The sequence below is a fragment of the Haliaeetus albicilla genome, chromosome 23 (genome assembly GCF_947461875.1).
Source record: "Haliaeetus albicilla chromosome 23, bHalAlb1.1, whole genome shotgun sequence".
NCBI classification, from domain to species: domain Eukaryota; kingdom Metazoa; phylum Chordata; class Aves; order Accipitriformes; family Accipitridae; genus Haliaeetus; species Haliaeetus albicilla.
In genome coordinates this window covers 18852237-18865585 of record NC_091505.1, presented here as the reverse complement: position 1 = coordinate 18865585, position 13349 = coordinate 18852237, and the positions used below count along the sequence as shown (strand labels likewise).

General features: G+C 63.6%; 2 protein-coding genes across 3 annotated transcripts; one reads left to right on the top strand and one right to left on the bottom strand.

The window, feature by feature from the left end:
• Positions 1 to 118: 118 nt before the first annotated feature.
• Positions 119 to 6130, bottom strand: TSPAN6 (tetraspanin 6). Its single transcript, XM_069811500.1, has 8 exons — positions 5864 to 6130; positions 5569 to 5757; positions 4938 to 5012; positions 4255 to 4353; positions 3827 to 3982; positions 3039 to 3122; positions 1081 to 1186; positions 119 to 870 (listed from the first exon to the last, which is right to left on the bottom strand). Exons 1-7 carry the CDS (start codon positions 5948 to 5950, stop codon positions 1118 to 1120), a joined length of 759 nt encoding a protein of 252 aa, XP_069667601.1. The 5' UTR covers positions 5951 to 6130; the 3' UTR covers positions 119 to 870; positions 1081 to 1117.
• Positions 6131 to 6975: 845 nt separating this feature from the next.
• SRPX2 (sushi repeat containing protein X-linked 2) lies at positions 6976 to 13134 on the top strand. Of its 2 annotated transcripts, none has more exons than XM_069811498.1 (10): positions 6976 to 7970; positions 9781 to 9867; positions 9961 to 10152; positions 10281 to 10457; positions 10814 to 10940; positions 11036 to 11157; positions 11248 to 11427; positions 11568 to 11701; positions 11783 to 11904; positions 12093 to 12132. In XM_069811498.1, the coding sequence occupies exons 1-10, from the start codon at positions 7901 to 7903 to the stop codon at positions 12115 to 12117; spliced, it is 1236 nt and encodes a 411-aa protein (XP_069667599.1). In that variant the 5' UTR covers positions 6976 to 7900; the 3' UTR covers positions 12118 to 12132. The 2 variants fall into 2 exon arrangements, with proteins under 2 accessions (XP_069667599.1, XP_069667598.1); XM_069811497.1 differs by lacking the exon at positions 12093 to 12132 and adding an exon at positions 12240 to 13134 and having other exon boundaries at positions 6977 to 7970.
• Positions 13135 to 13349: the final 215 nt, after the last annotated feature.

Genomic DNA, 13349 nt, shown 5'->3' with positions numbered 1-13349 from the left:
TGGTCCAGAGGTTACTGGCTGGCCCGGGGCGAGCGGATTACCTCCCGGGGGGTTTGCTGCTCTTTGCAGCAACTCGAGCAGAGGAATTTCCAGGAGATGAAAAGAAAAGCCAAGGCTGTTTCATAGAGTAAAATATCTTAATATTTATTGTGTCTCAGGACAAGAGAGTTCTACTCAATACACAAACGAGTTAAAGCAGCATATAATACTGACAATCAAGTCACAGCTGACTCGGTGCAAGGACACCTACCAAGGTAAAGGCACCAGGAGCTACATCACCAAACCTCGCTACAGCTTACAAAGAATCACTACAGCCCGTACTTAAAAAAGTACAACTCTAAAAAAGTATATAAAACCCAGGACAGGGGTGAGAGAGAGCTTGGCAACAAGCTGAGACCTTGCTGAGCCAAGGGCTTCAGGCAGGCAGGGCCACGTTTCAGCTGGGCAACAGCCCCATCTCGAGAGCCACCGCGTCCAGAGAGCGAGGGGACATCGAGGGGCTGCCAGAGACAAGGGGAAGCATCGCTTTCCCGACGGAGGCACCGAGGATGAGCACTGGGAGTCCCGCGAGGCCACCAGCACGGTCTGCTCGGCACGGCACTCGAGCGTGCCGCCGAGGAAAGAGCCAGGGGCTGCAGCACCCGGAGGAGTGCGCTTGCTGTAACCACCGCAGCTACACTAATTATCCCACGCGGTGGCACGGCAGAGTAGTGTTAGGACAAGTCCCTGAGCGCACCAGGACAGCTGCTGCACTCGTTTCTATGAGCTAGTTGAGAAGAAGATCAGTCAGTTCAAAGCAAGATTTCACGAAGCGGCATCCAGAGGAAAACTGGAGGTGGTGGCATCCTCCCCGGCCGCGGAGAGCATACCCTGCAATGCGCAAGGCAAACTGTTAGCAGACAAGGCTGGATTTATACACGGCTTAAAATGACGTCGCAGACACGATCCCACAGGTGCCCTCTACCCCCGCAGCCGCCCCCCACGGTACCCGCCGCCGTGCCGAAGGTCCCCAGGGGCGATCGGGCGGCAGCCAGGGATGCAGAGGCAGCCCACCGAGCTTACACGGCTGGACAGACGTACCCGGCCACGGCCACAGCCACAGTGTGCTGGGGGCCAGCTACACCATCTCGTACTGGTTGTTCGTGATGTACTGGGACAGGCAGCAGGCAAGAATGATGCCAACCAACTGAAAAAGAGAAAAAAAACCCCCACACATCAGAGGCAGCCAAGACCAGGACACGGTGTTTTAGGGGAAAAGCCTGACAAATTGCTCTAGAGCATCAGTTTTATAAAATCCAAGGATGGACAGTGGGATTTACAAACCACAGCACAGACTGCTGCACCCTGCTTTGGACTAACTGAGGGAGGCTGAAGTGGAGGATCCTGGCAGGCATCAGCCAAACAAGCTCGTCACAAGAGATGCTCTGCGTCCTGTCCTGTTACATTTTGCTTCATGAAGCATCTACTGTTTTATGGTAATTTTGGAGATTACACAGATATCAGGAGCGTCACAGCCAATTACACAGCCACTAGAGAACAGGAGCCACCTCTCCCTGTTGCAAGGACAGCGGGGAAGCAAGGTTGCTGTTTTCGCATCAGCATCTGAAGGACACACTACCGTTATCACAATGTGGCCTCACAGCCCCTGCACAGACATTTAGGGCCAGATCCTGCAGGAGTTTGACTTACACAAGCAAAGTTAGAGGCACATTTTGCATGATGGGTCCCTACCGGCTACACGACACAGCAAGGCTTGATGAAAGCGATAAAAGCCAGGAACCAGTTACAATTCCCAAGCCTGGCATCAGCCAAGATGATTTTGCAGCTGGGAGCGTGCAGCTCACCGTTTGTGTGACGGTCACGTCTCGGTGACCCCACGGTGAGCACAGCCCAACTGAGGAGGAGAGCGGGGCGAGCGGCTGGGCGCAGAGGAGCGGCTCCGGCTCTCAGGCTCTCCCAGCTGCAACCGAAAGCACTTGGTAGCACACGCTGCAGCCAGGGGCTGTTGGCTCCCGCCTCTGCCCCAGCTCATCCGTTACGGGAAACGCACGGCGACACGCTCGTTACACGAGAAATATCTTTTCCAGGACAGGTTCCTGGAAACCCAGCAGGGTTCCTTCTCCCCACGCCGGTGTGGTCAGCGAATGGTCCCGGGTGGCAGCAGCGGGAAGCTCACGCCACGGCCTCTGCGTGCCGGATCAAGGGGAGGGTGAATTCGAGCCCCTCCAAAGTCACGGCCAGTTGAGCTCGCTCCGCAGCACCGAGAGCCCACCAAGCTTCCACAAACCAGCTGAAGAAGGGCCGGCTGCGCATCCCGCTGCTCCCGCTGAGGCGCGTCGGAAAACCCTCGGCGCCTTGGGAAACCCCAGGGCAGCGTCAGCGTGCCCGACGCCCAGCGTGGCGGAGCTGGGGACGGGGGCCTCTCGTTTCCTGCCGGGATAAAGCCTGCCGGAGCAGGGGCCGGCGAGCAGGCTGCTGCCGCGGCTCCTGGAGGAAGCGTCCTACAGGATTAAGTAAAGGAGAGGTTGGGGAGCGGGAGGGAAAGGAAGCAATCGTAGGGTAAGGCAGCATGCGGGGTGTGAGCCGCCAGAACAAGCGGTGCCCCACAGGGGCTCGCAGGGAGCCAGCCAGGCAGAAGTGATGCCAAAACGCCTCCCTGATAAAAAGGGAGGTCGGTGGGTAGGAAAAGGAAGGGCGCAGATTTGATCCCTGCCTACAGCAAACGCAAGGAGTTTGCCCGGCACAGCACAGGCTGCGTTTGTTTTTTCTTGAAGTTGGGTGTTTCAGACAGGAGCTCCTCTCAAATAACCTGGGCTCACGGAAACAGAGCTGGTGCTTCAGCCCTGGGTTTAAGAGACTGGAGACTGCACAGCAGTGAGATTAAACCCAAGGAGAATCTGCAGAATACCTGCTCCTCCCTGGGTGAAACAGGCCGTGCCTTTTGTACACACACCAGAATTTGCACAGAAATTAAATACCTCCGGAGACAGGCTAGCTTCACTCTGCACTCCCCCTGTGCCAGGCAAGGGAGATTTTACCTGGAAGCACGCGATGCCAAAGGAGATTCCAGCCACAACGCTCATTTTTGACTCCATCGTTGACGTAACCAGGAAAAAACAACCCTGCAGAGGATGGAAAGTGAGAACGTGGTCCAGTGTTTTTCACCCCCCGGGAGCAGAAACCGACATCTCCCCAGAGCACCAGCAGCTCCAAGAGAAGATGCTCCTGTGTGGGCAGCTGAGGGCTTCTGGCTGCCACCCTCCTGCCTCACCTCGGGCAAAGTCACTTTCCTATCAGCGTTTCGCCAACCAGCCTCCCAGCCCAGCCTCCTTATCAAGGGGAGCGCTTGCCCACGGGCTGTTCCCAAAGGGAGCGTTGGGTTGAGCAAAGTGACTCATCAGAGGAACATCCCTTGCATCACCCAGCCGTCCCTGCAGGATGAGGTCACCCGTGCTCACCACCGCCTCAGGACTTTGCACCGTCACGGGGAGATGTCAGTGCCGCCGAAACTAACTTTACTGGGAAATTACCTCCTCATTCACCTGTTCTCCAAAACACACAGCCCCCAGTGCAAACACTTGGGTCTGGCTGGTCCCTGACCTCCAAGGAAGGAGCGGGGGGGACCTCAGACATGAGGGAGGGCTTGTTCCTCCATACCCTTCACCTACCTCCACCCCAGGGGAGTCCCTGGGCCACAAGGCATCTGCATCGAGAGAGTAGTTCTCCTTTCAAGCCTCCCAGGGAAGGGCAAGCCCTTTTCCACCCATCCAGCTCTGCCCTCCCCACCTCCAGGACTGGCAGGGGGATTTTTCTGAGCTTAACTTACATCCACAAACACTTTCAGCTTGGCTTTGCTTGGGTCTTTCAGATCCTCCTCCGAGCAGTCATCCTGGCTCTTGCAGCAGCTCTGGGGGATGCCCTTCTGGGTGAAGTATTCAGTCCTCTCCCAGTCCGAATAGTTCTGCACCCCGCAGCAGTGCAGCTGGAGGGGGAAATACATTTGGGGAGCACAGTCACACCAGGGTACTGACCCCCTATTTCTATGATCACTCCCACAGCTCCCCTGCCCTCGCCTCGCCAGGAACTGCCCCCATCTCACCCAGCACCTCCTCCCAAACTCAAAAGCCCGTGGTGCAAAAGGACCCCCAGCACCACGACAGGGATGCCGATACTGCAGGGGTTCCCAGGGGAGGGCGCGGGGCGAGGCGAGCGTACCCACCCGCCGCCATCCAGACACCAGCCTGGGGCACTCACGGTTCTTTGGATGGTGTCGACAGCCTCGCTGTGCCGATCTGCGGTCACGTTGTAGTCCCTCAAGGCCAGGTTGAGGTTACTCTCAAAGTTCGTCTTAATCTGCAAGAGAGAGGTCTCTGCGGCGGTGCCGTCCCCTCCTGCGCTTCAGGACCCGCGGCCCCGTGTTAGTCACCTCTCGGTGATGGCAGGAATGACTCCGGCCGCGGCCAGCAGACATTCCCCCGGTCACCCAGGCAATTAAACGCTGTATTAAAGGGCAGGCTGGGATGCGCTGTGGCGGCAGGGATGCTGCACGTAATAACAAGGACCTGTGCAGTGCCAACTGCACCCCAGGAAGGCTGTTCCATAGCACGGGAACCCTCAGAGGAGCTTTAATTACAGAAATTACTGCAGTAGACCAAGGCCAGAAATTAAAGTCCAGGACTACTTCGCCTGTTCTGGCAGAGGGGCAGCGTGCCATGCCGGCTGGACCCTGTACCCAGCCTTATCCTTATGGGACCTAATGGGCCTTTTCGGGGACCAAGCTGCACTTTGGGCTGTATTAACCCCATTTTAGCTAAACTAATCACCACTCCCAGCAGCACCTCTGTCCGTCCAGCGACATTTGCAACTGCACTTGGGTTAAAACCAGCACCGACCTTGCTCTGCAGCATCGGGAGACAGCAGCGACAGCCCAGACTCACCTCGTGCCTGAAGACGAACCCCACGACAGCGGCCACCAGGACGATGAGGAAGATGAGGGACAGGAGCATGGCGTACTGCGGGCAGAAAGGGCGGGATGGGACGGGGTGGGTGGGATGGGGTAGGATGGGATGAGACGGGGTAGGACGGGATGGGACGGGATGGGGTGGGTTGGGACGGGATGGGGTTGGGATGGGATGAGATGGGGTAGGACGGGATGGGATGGGATGGGATAGGAAGGGATGGGACGGGATGGGGTGGGTTGGGACGGGATGAGACGGGGTAGGACAGGATGGGACGGGATGCGGTGGGTTGGGATGGGATGGGGTTGGGATGGGATGAGACAGGGTAGGACGGGATGGGGTTGGGACAGGATGAGATGGGGTAGGATGGGATGGGGTTGGGATGGGATGAGACGGGGTAGGATGGGATGGGGTTGGGATGGGATGAGACGGGGTAGGATGGGATGGGATGAGATGGGATAGGACGGGATGGAATGGAATGGGGGGGGTTGGGACGGGATGAGATGGGGTAGGACGGGACAGGGTCAGGATGGGAGGGGGAAGGATAGGACGTGCCAGGGTGGGTCAGGAGGGGACGGGACCCCGTCCCACCCCGTCCGGGGCCACCCACCAGCTTGAGCATCCAGGTGCTGCCGCGGCAGGTGGCGAAGCAGCCGAAGGTGCCCAGGAGGACGACGACGGTGCCGGCGCCCACCAGGACGAAGGGCACGTTGGTGGCCTTCTCGTCCAGCAGGGAGAAGTAGACGGCTAGGCTCACCCTGCCCCAGACGCCCACGGCCAGCAGCACGATGCCCGACACCTGGGGAGAGGGGAAAGCCGCCGTGGCTCGCGACTGTCGCGACAGGCCGGCGCGGCCGCGACATGCCGCGGGGGGCGGGGCGGGGGGGCCGCGGGCCGGCGCTCACCCAGAAGACGAAGGTGTAGGTGAGCAGGACGCTCTTGAGGCAGGTGATCACCGGCTTCGTCTGCAGCCGCCGCGACGGGGACGCCATGGCCGACTCGGGCCGTCTGCTGCCGGGACGGGCCCCGCCGCGCCGCGCCAGCGCCCCGCCCCGCCGGGCAGGCCCCGCCCCGCCCCGCCCCGCCGGAGGCGCCCGAGCGGCGGCGGAGCTTGCCGAGCGGGCACGGAAATGGCCGAGCGCGCCCGAAGGCCAGCCGCGCCTCGCCAGCGGGGGCGCCCCCTGCCTGCGCGGTGCCACCCCCTGCCTGTCCAGTGCCACCTCCTGCCTGTTCTGTGCCACCCCCTGCCTGCCTAGTGCCACCCCTGCCTGTTCTGTGCCACCCCCTGCCTGCCTAGTGCCACGCCTGCCTGTTCTGTGCCACCCCCTGCCTGTTGTGTGCCACCCCCTGCCTGTCCAGTGCCACCTCCTGCCTGTTCTGTGCCACCTCCTGCCTGCCTAGTGCCACCCCTGCCTGTTCTGTGCCACCCCCTGCCTGCCTAGTGCCACCCCTGCCTGTTCTGTGCCACCCCCTGCCTGTTGTGTGCCACCTCCTGCCTGTTCTGTGCCACCCCCTGCCTGTTCTGTGCCACCCCCTGCCTGCCCAGTGCCACCTCCTGCCTGTTCTGTGCCACCCCCTGCCTGCCCAGTGCCACCTCCTGCCTGTTCTGTGCCACCTCCTGCCTGCCTAGTGCCACCCCTGCCTGTTCTGTGCCACCTCCTGCCTGTTCTGTGCCACCCCCTGCCTGCCTAGTGCCACCCCTGCCTGTTCTGTGCCACCCCCTGCCTGCCCAGTGCCACCTCCTGCCTGCCCAGTGCCAACTCCTGCCTTCTCCATGCCACCTCCTGCCTGCCCAGTGCCACCCAGTCCCTGCTCTCCTGCCCTAGTGGTTGGCGATGCAGCCCCAGCCCCAACGTGGCCCCCACCTCCTGCCCAGGTGTCCCCGGCAGAGCAGGGACCAGCCGGGGGGCAGCCACCCAGCGCCCCAGCACATGGCACGGCCACCATGCTGGCAAGCGACGGGCTTCCTGCCCGCCACGGGTGAGCACCCCGTCCCCAAATTGGGGGTGTCCCCAGGCTGTGGGGGGCCGCGGGCTCCCCACACCCTGCAGCAAGCAGCCCTGCACAGCGGCCTCCCGACAGCCCTCTCCTGCTCGGGACAGCTGTGTTATTAATTAGTGTGCTTACCGTCCTGGCCGCCACATAATTAGTGCATTCAGGCAGCGTGTCCCCCGCCGCCGCCCCGCGCCAACTCTCCTACCTGTCCATGCCAGCCTCGTCCCTCGTCTCCCCTCTACCCATGCGGTGCTGTGCTCCAGACCCCAAATCCCAGGTGGGTCCCGCTCCTACCTCGCCTCCCACCCATCCCCGTGGGACGCGGGGCGGCGGGTCCTAACGAAAGCGTTTCATTACCTCTGCCTCGCGGGGGCTGAACTTCAGCTGGAAAACAGACCCCAGCTGGAAGCGTTTGCCTCGGGACTGGGTTTCGGAGCCCGCCGTCTGCAGTGAGGTCTCTCCCTCCCTCCTGGCAAGAGGTGGAAAAAGGGTCCTGGCTCCCGTGGTTTTGTCCTCGGCCCCCCAGGATCCCCGTTCCCGGAGCCCGGCAGGGCTGGCACAGGCTCGACTCAGCTCTCGCCTGTGTCGAAACAGGCTCCTGGCTCTTCTGCTTTGCAAAGAAAAAAAATCTAACAACCTTTTAAAGCCTCAGAGAAGCAGGAGGTGCATTGGAAAACGGGCGATCCTGGGATTTATTATTTTTGACAATCACATCATTTTGGGCCTGACTCACGGCTTTTGAATGTTTGGGACGGGCAGCAGAGGGGAAAAGTAGGTTTGCTCAGCACAGGCAGCAACAGGGAGGAGGGTCAGGCGTCTGTGCAGTGACAAGGCGACGGAGGGGACCCTTGTCCTGTTTCCAGCCCCTCTCCCTCCTCGCTGGGGGCTCACGGCTGCCCCTGGACCCCACAAGGCAGGTGGGCTGGCCGGCCCCCGGCCCCCCCGGCATGGCTCAGGAGGCAGCCCCCGTCCTGCTGGTTGTCCTCGCCAGGCTGGTGTCATCCACGTGGCACGAAGGTGAGTGCTGGGGTGTATGGGCGCAGCGGGGCTCCCGGGGGACGGCAGCCCGCGGGGTCCCGCTCCCGTCGGGGGGCTCGCGGGGGGGAGGGATGGAGGGAGGGCTGCCCTGGTACGGCGATGCCGGCAAAAGCATCGGTGCCTGCGGGGTACGGGGAGCCTGCGGGGGTGCGCTGTGGGGTACGGGGAGGAGCGGAGGGAGTGCTGGGAGGCATCCAGAGAGGAGCAGAAAACCAGCCTCTCCATCACGCCCTTGCCTGCGGGAGAGCAGCTTTCCCGCTGACTCCTTGCTCCCGCGGGGGCCATCGGCCGGCAGATGTTTGCTGGATGGAGCGCTCAGATCCAACCCCCCCTCCCCTGCAGCCAGGCAGCTGGGTCAAAGATCCAAAGCCCTTGCCCTGTTTGGGGGGGTTTCCCCCTTCCCTGCTCCCCATCCCCATCCCCTTGCCATGCTGCCAGCACTGCTGGCTGGGGATGCTCCTGCGAGCTGGCCCCAGGTGAGAAATAAAAGCCAGCGCCTGCACGAAAAGGGAACATCGCAATTAAATGGCACATCTGCCTGCGGGCTCCGGCGGGGGGGGCTCAGCAGTCGTCCCCCCGGGAAGCAGCCCTGCTCCCCGGGTCACCGACACATCCCCACCGCCAGCCCCACGGATGCCAGCCCTGCACTTGCCTAGGGCCCTTCTGCTCCCCAAGGAAGCCATGGCAGCGTGGGAAGCGCGTTGGGATAAAAGGCTTGTGGAAATGCGTAGGCGACTTGAAGAAGCTTGTGGGAAGCGGTGGGGAGTAGCTCTGTAGTAAAGTTCATGTCGGAAAGATTTGTAATGGAGTTTCCTCCCCGTGACGGCGGGGCTGCTGCTTGGATTGGCCTTGGCGGATATCCCCTTCCCAAAACCCGGAGCAGGGGGAAGGGGAGACGGGTGCAGCCGCAGCGGGGCTGCCGCTTCGCCTGGGGTCCCTTCCCAGGCTGAGCATCCCCGCCATGCCGGAGCGGGGAGCGCGGTGGGGTGGGCTGGCGGGGGCCGACGGAAACGCGGCGGAAACGTGAGCTCAGTGCTGGGGAATGCCGCGGCCGGCCGAGGCACCGAGGGGCCGCAGGGAAGGGAGCCAACCCTCTGCCCCTGCACGGCTCCCTCGCCCACGGGGACACGGCATGGGCCGGAGGGTGGCCCGCAAGGATGGCGCGAGGCTGTCCTCCCCCCCTGTCCTTGGGGCCGGGGGCCCCTCTGCACAGCACGGATGGCGTGGGGCCAGCGGCTCTGGCCAAGCCCCTCCAGCAGCGTCCCTCCAGCAACTTCATCCTTCCCTGGCACGCAAGCGAGGGGCTGCATCCCCGCCAGCCCCCCAGCCATGCCTCTCCTCCCTTGCCTTGACCAGGGGCTCCGCTGGGACGGGCAGGAGAGGGCAGCTTGCTTCCCTCCCTTGGGATACCCGGCAGCAGGTACGGTGCCACGGGAGCGGGTGGAAGGATTTCCCGGCAGCCCGAAGCCGGGGGTCGGTGCCAGCCCACTCTGTGCCAGCACCCGTTTCCTGCCATAACCGCGGCTGCTCCCGCCGCTGTTTAGTCTGCGGGCTGGTGCCAGTGCAAACCGTGTCGCTGGGGACTGGGCTCGCTGTCTGCCCAGCTTAACCCTTGGTGGCAGCCCCAAGGACGGCAGGACAGGGTCTGCCCAGGGATGGGATCGCTTGCTGGGAGTTGCGGGATGTTTCGGTGCTGGAGGGTGAAGCTGCCCCGGGAGGCATCATCGCCTGGGTGCTGCCGCGGCCACGAACCATCACACAGCGCCATCACCTCCTTCCTCCTCCCCAGGGTCCGGCTACTACACGGCTGAGAGCCACACCAATGAAGTGTACGTGGAAGAAGCCCCCCCCGAGCCTGCCCTGGACTACCGCCGAGGTAACGGCACCCAAACCCATCCCTCGCATCCTCATGGGGAAACCAAGACACGGCGAGGCCGGGTGCCTCCCTCACCTCCCTCCTCTCCCCCAGTGCCCCAGTGGTGTGCCACGCTCAACATCCACCGCGGAGAGGCAACCTGCTACTCGCCCCGGGGGGGCTCCTACCGCAGCAGCCTGGGGACGCGCTGCGAGCTGAGCTGCGCCCGCGGGTACCGGCTGGTGGGGCCCAGTGCTGTCCAGTGCCTGCCCAGCCGCCACTGGTCCGGGATGGCGTACTGCCGACGTGAGTATGCCCTGGCCGTCGGCTTGCCGGCATCCCCGTGGGCACCCACGGCGGCCGGTCCTGGGTGCTCTGCCCACTAGCATGGCCGGGCAGTCGCTTCCGTCCTCTCTTTCCTCTCTCCATCCCAGAAATCCGGTGCCACGTGCTGCCAGCGGTGCTGCGGGGCTCCTACGTGTGCTCGGCCGGCGTGCAGATGGATTCCCGCTGCGACTACACCTGCCTGCCTGGCTACCAGCTGGAGGGCGACCGGAGCCGCGTCTGCATGGAGGATGGGCGCTGGAGCGGGAGCGAGCCGATCTGTGTAGGTAAATTCTCACCCTACCGTTCTCCCACCTCCGTGCTGCAGGTCACCCTCCCATCCCTGGGCTACCTGCAGGTATCACCCCCCAAATCTGACCCAGGCATTGCCAGCTCCTGCACCTTCTGGCCCTGGGACCCCTGTCCCCGCTGCTCCCCGAGGTGCTGTTAGCCCCGAAGCAGGGGCTGGTGTGGGGCACGTCGGTCCAGGATTGGGGCACTCGGTGCTGGCTTTAGAGCCGGCTCTGGGGTGCCTGGGCTGCATGCAGCACCCCTGGGCTAGCTGAGCACCGGGGCCGGTGGCCAGCTCTGGTAGCCCAGGGCACCCGCAGGTTCCCCGACTCCCTTTCCTCCCTGCGGGTAGATACGGAGCCTCCTAAGATCCGCTGCCCAGACTCGCGGGAGCGGATAGCCGAGCCAGGCAAGCTGACCGCTACCGTCTACTGGGACCCCCCCCGCGTGAAGGACTCTGCTGACGGCATCATCAAGAGGTGAGGGCAGAGGCACTGCGGGCACCGAGGGCTGGGGGCCACGCTGGGTGCCCCCTCCCGGGGCCCTGACGGAGAAACCCATCTGCTGAGCGCAGGGTGATGCTGCGGGGTCCGGAGCCCGGCTCCGAATTCCCCGAAGGAGAGCACGTAATCCGCTACACCGCCCACGACCAGGCGTACAACCGAGCCAGCTGCAAGTTCAGCGTCCGCGTCCAAGGTGAAGCGGGCTCCCCTGGGGCTGCTGGCTGCCTCCCCCCGGCTCCGTGCCCCATCACCCCCAGCCCTCACCCAGCTTCCCTCTTCCCAGTGAGGCGCTGCCCCGTCCTGAAGCCTCCGCAGAACGGCTACCTCTCCTGCACCTCCGATGGCAACAACTACGGGGCCACCTGCGAGTACCTGTGTGACGGGGGCTACGAGCGTCAGGGCACCTCCCTGCGCGTCTGCCAGTCCACCCAGCAGTGGACGGGCTCCCAGCCCCTTTGTGCACGTAAGCGGCGTGGGGCAGGGGAGGATCTGCCCGCAACGATGCCCCGTGTTCGGGGGGATGCTGCCCGGCGGGGCGAAGGGGTGGGGAAGGGGTGATGGGGGGCAAAATGGCATCTCCCCGCGCGCTCCCTCTCGCCCCAGCCATGCAGATCAACACGGCCGTGAACTCGGCCGCCAGCCTGCTGGATCAGTTCCACGAGAAACGCCGCCTCCTCGTCATCTCGGCCCCCGACCCCTCTAACCGCTACTACAAGATGCAGATCTCCATGCTGCAGGTGAGGACCCCCTCCCTCTGCCCCCCTTCCCACCTCCACCCCCCCCCTCAGCACCCTCTCACCGCCCCCTCCTCTTCACAGCAAGCCGCCTGCGGGCTGGACCTGCGTCACGTCACCACCGTCGAGCTGGTGGGGCAGCCCCCGAACGAGGTGGGACGTATCCGGGAGCACCAGCTGTCCCTTGGCATCATCGAGGAGCTCAGGTAAGGGGGGACGGGGGCTGTCCTGCAGAACCAGGGGGCTGGGTGAGGGGACCGGGGATGGGGACATCTCTAGGGATGGCAAAGCATGAGGTTGCAGCAGGGTTCGTGGACAGCCCCCTTCCTGCTGCACCAGAGGGGCTTGCGCCACGTGGGGACACCCCCGGCAAGTCTGAATACAGCATCGCCAGACCTTCCTGGAGCTCACAGCCCTGAGGAAGAGATGGGAGCCACCATCCCAGAAGGACCTGAGCACGGTTGCATGGGGCGGGCAGGCTCAGCCATCACCGGCAACCCCCCCCCAGCCCTGCCCAGCGGCTCCCCCCCTGCACCCCCAGGCAGTTCCTGCACCTCACACGTTCCCACTTCAACGCGGTGCTGCTGGACAAGGCGGGCGCCGACCGCGAGCGCTACATCACCCCGATCAGCCCCGACGAGCTCTTCGTCTTCATCGACACCTACCTGCTGAGCGAGCGGGAGGCGGCACGGCGGGCGCAGAGCGGGGACCCCTGCGAGTGAGGCAGCGCCGGGGAGACCCCCCCCTCTGCCGCTGCCGGCCTCAGGGGACGGACACCTTCATTTCTGCTTTTCTAGTCGCCCACTGTAGAGGAGGACCAGGGTGCCGAGGACCTCCAGGGGAAGGGGAGCCCCTCTCCGGCCGCTCTGGCACAGAAAGGCGAGCAGGGACAGGGACGGGGACCATGTGCCAGCAGCGTTCCCACCACCCAGCAGCCAGGAGCGGCCTCCGGCTGCGGGGTGGGATGGCGCAGCCCAGCAAGGACCATGGTGGGAGACACCGGAGTGCCTCTGCTCAAACCCCAGGGCTGGGGGGAGACGGGGAGCCAGACACTGGGCTGCCAGAGCAGAGGAGAGCAGGCAGGGCAGGCAGGGCAACAGCACAACAGCCTCTAATACAGCAGCTTCACCCTCCCCGCGGCCATCCTCACCCCACGCACAACCTGAACCCGCTTCCTCCCACCCTGGGGTCAGCCCTGCCGGGCAGGCACCACTGCCAGGGTCCTGCCAGAGCTGCCAGAAAGCCTTTTTTAAAAGCAAATGGCCCCACGCTCAGCAAAGCCAGTAGGAGCCAGCCAGCGCGCAGCCCACCCCGAGGGCTCGCCATCCCCACCCTACCCCTCGCTTCCCCTTCCACCAGCCACGGGGCACCCTTCCTGGGAACTGTTTTGGCAGTAGGATATTAACTTGAAATAAATAAATTTGTAAAAAAAGTCAGTGCTGGCAGAAGGTGTGTCGCAGAGAAGCGCGGGAAAAAAATCCTTCCTGGGGACCACTACCCCCAGCTCCCCCCCAAGTTGACCCCACACGGCTCCATCCCAGCCCCGCACCCAGGGCTGGGGCTTGGTTGTGCACGGCTGCTCCAGTCCCGGAGCCGGCAGCATCCTGCGGAAGGAGGGTGGAGGAGGCGAGGGAGTAGACTGTGAAAACAG

Bases quoted from the DNA above. Each gene is read 5' to 3' on its own strand.
- TSPAN6 (XM_069811500.1), bottom strand. From the start codon at position 5,950: ATGGCGTCCCCGTCGCGGCGGCTGCAGACGAAGCCGGTGATCACCTGC. The intron at 5,758-5,863 runs GTGAGCGCCGGC...CCCTCTCCCCAG, and splicing joins CCTACACCTTCGTCTTCTGG to GTGTCGGGCATCGTGCTGCT. The intron at 3,123-3,826 runs GTAAGTTAAGCT...CATCCTCTGCAG, and splicing joins AGCTGAAAGTGTTTGTGGAT to GGTTGTTTTTTCCTGGTTAC.
- SRPX2 (XM_069811497.1), top strand. From the start codon at position 7,901: ATGGCTCAGGAGGCAGCCCCCGTCCTGCTGGTTGTCCTCGCCAGGCTG. The intron at 11,158-11,247 runs GTGAAGCGGGCT...CCCTCTTCCCAG, and splicing joins GTTCAGCGTCCGCGTCCAAG to TGAGGCGCTGCCCCGTCCTG. The intron at 11,905-12,239 runs GTAAGGGGGGAC...CTGCACCCCCAG, and splicing joins GGCATCATCGAGGAGCTCAG to GCAGTTCCTGCACCTCACAC.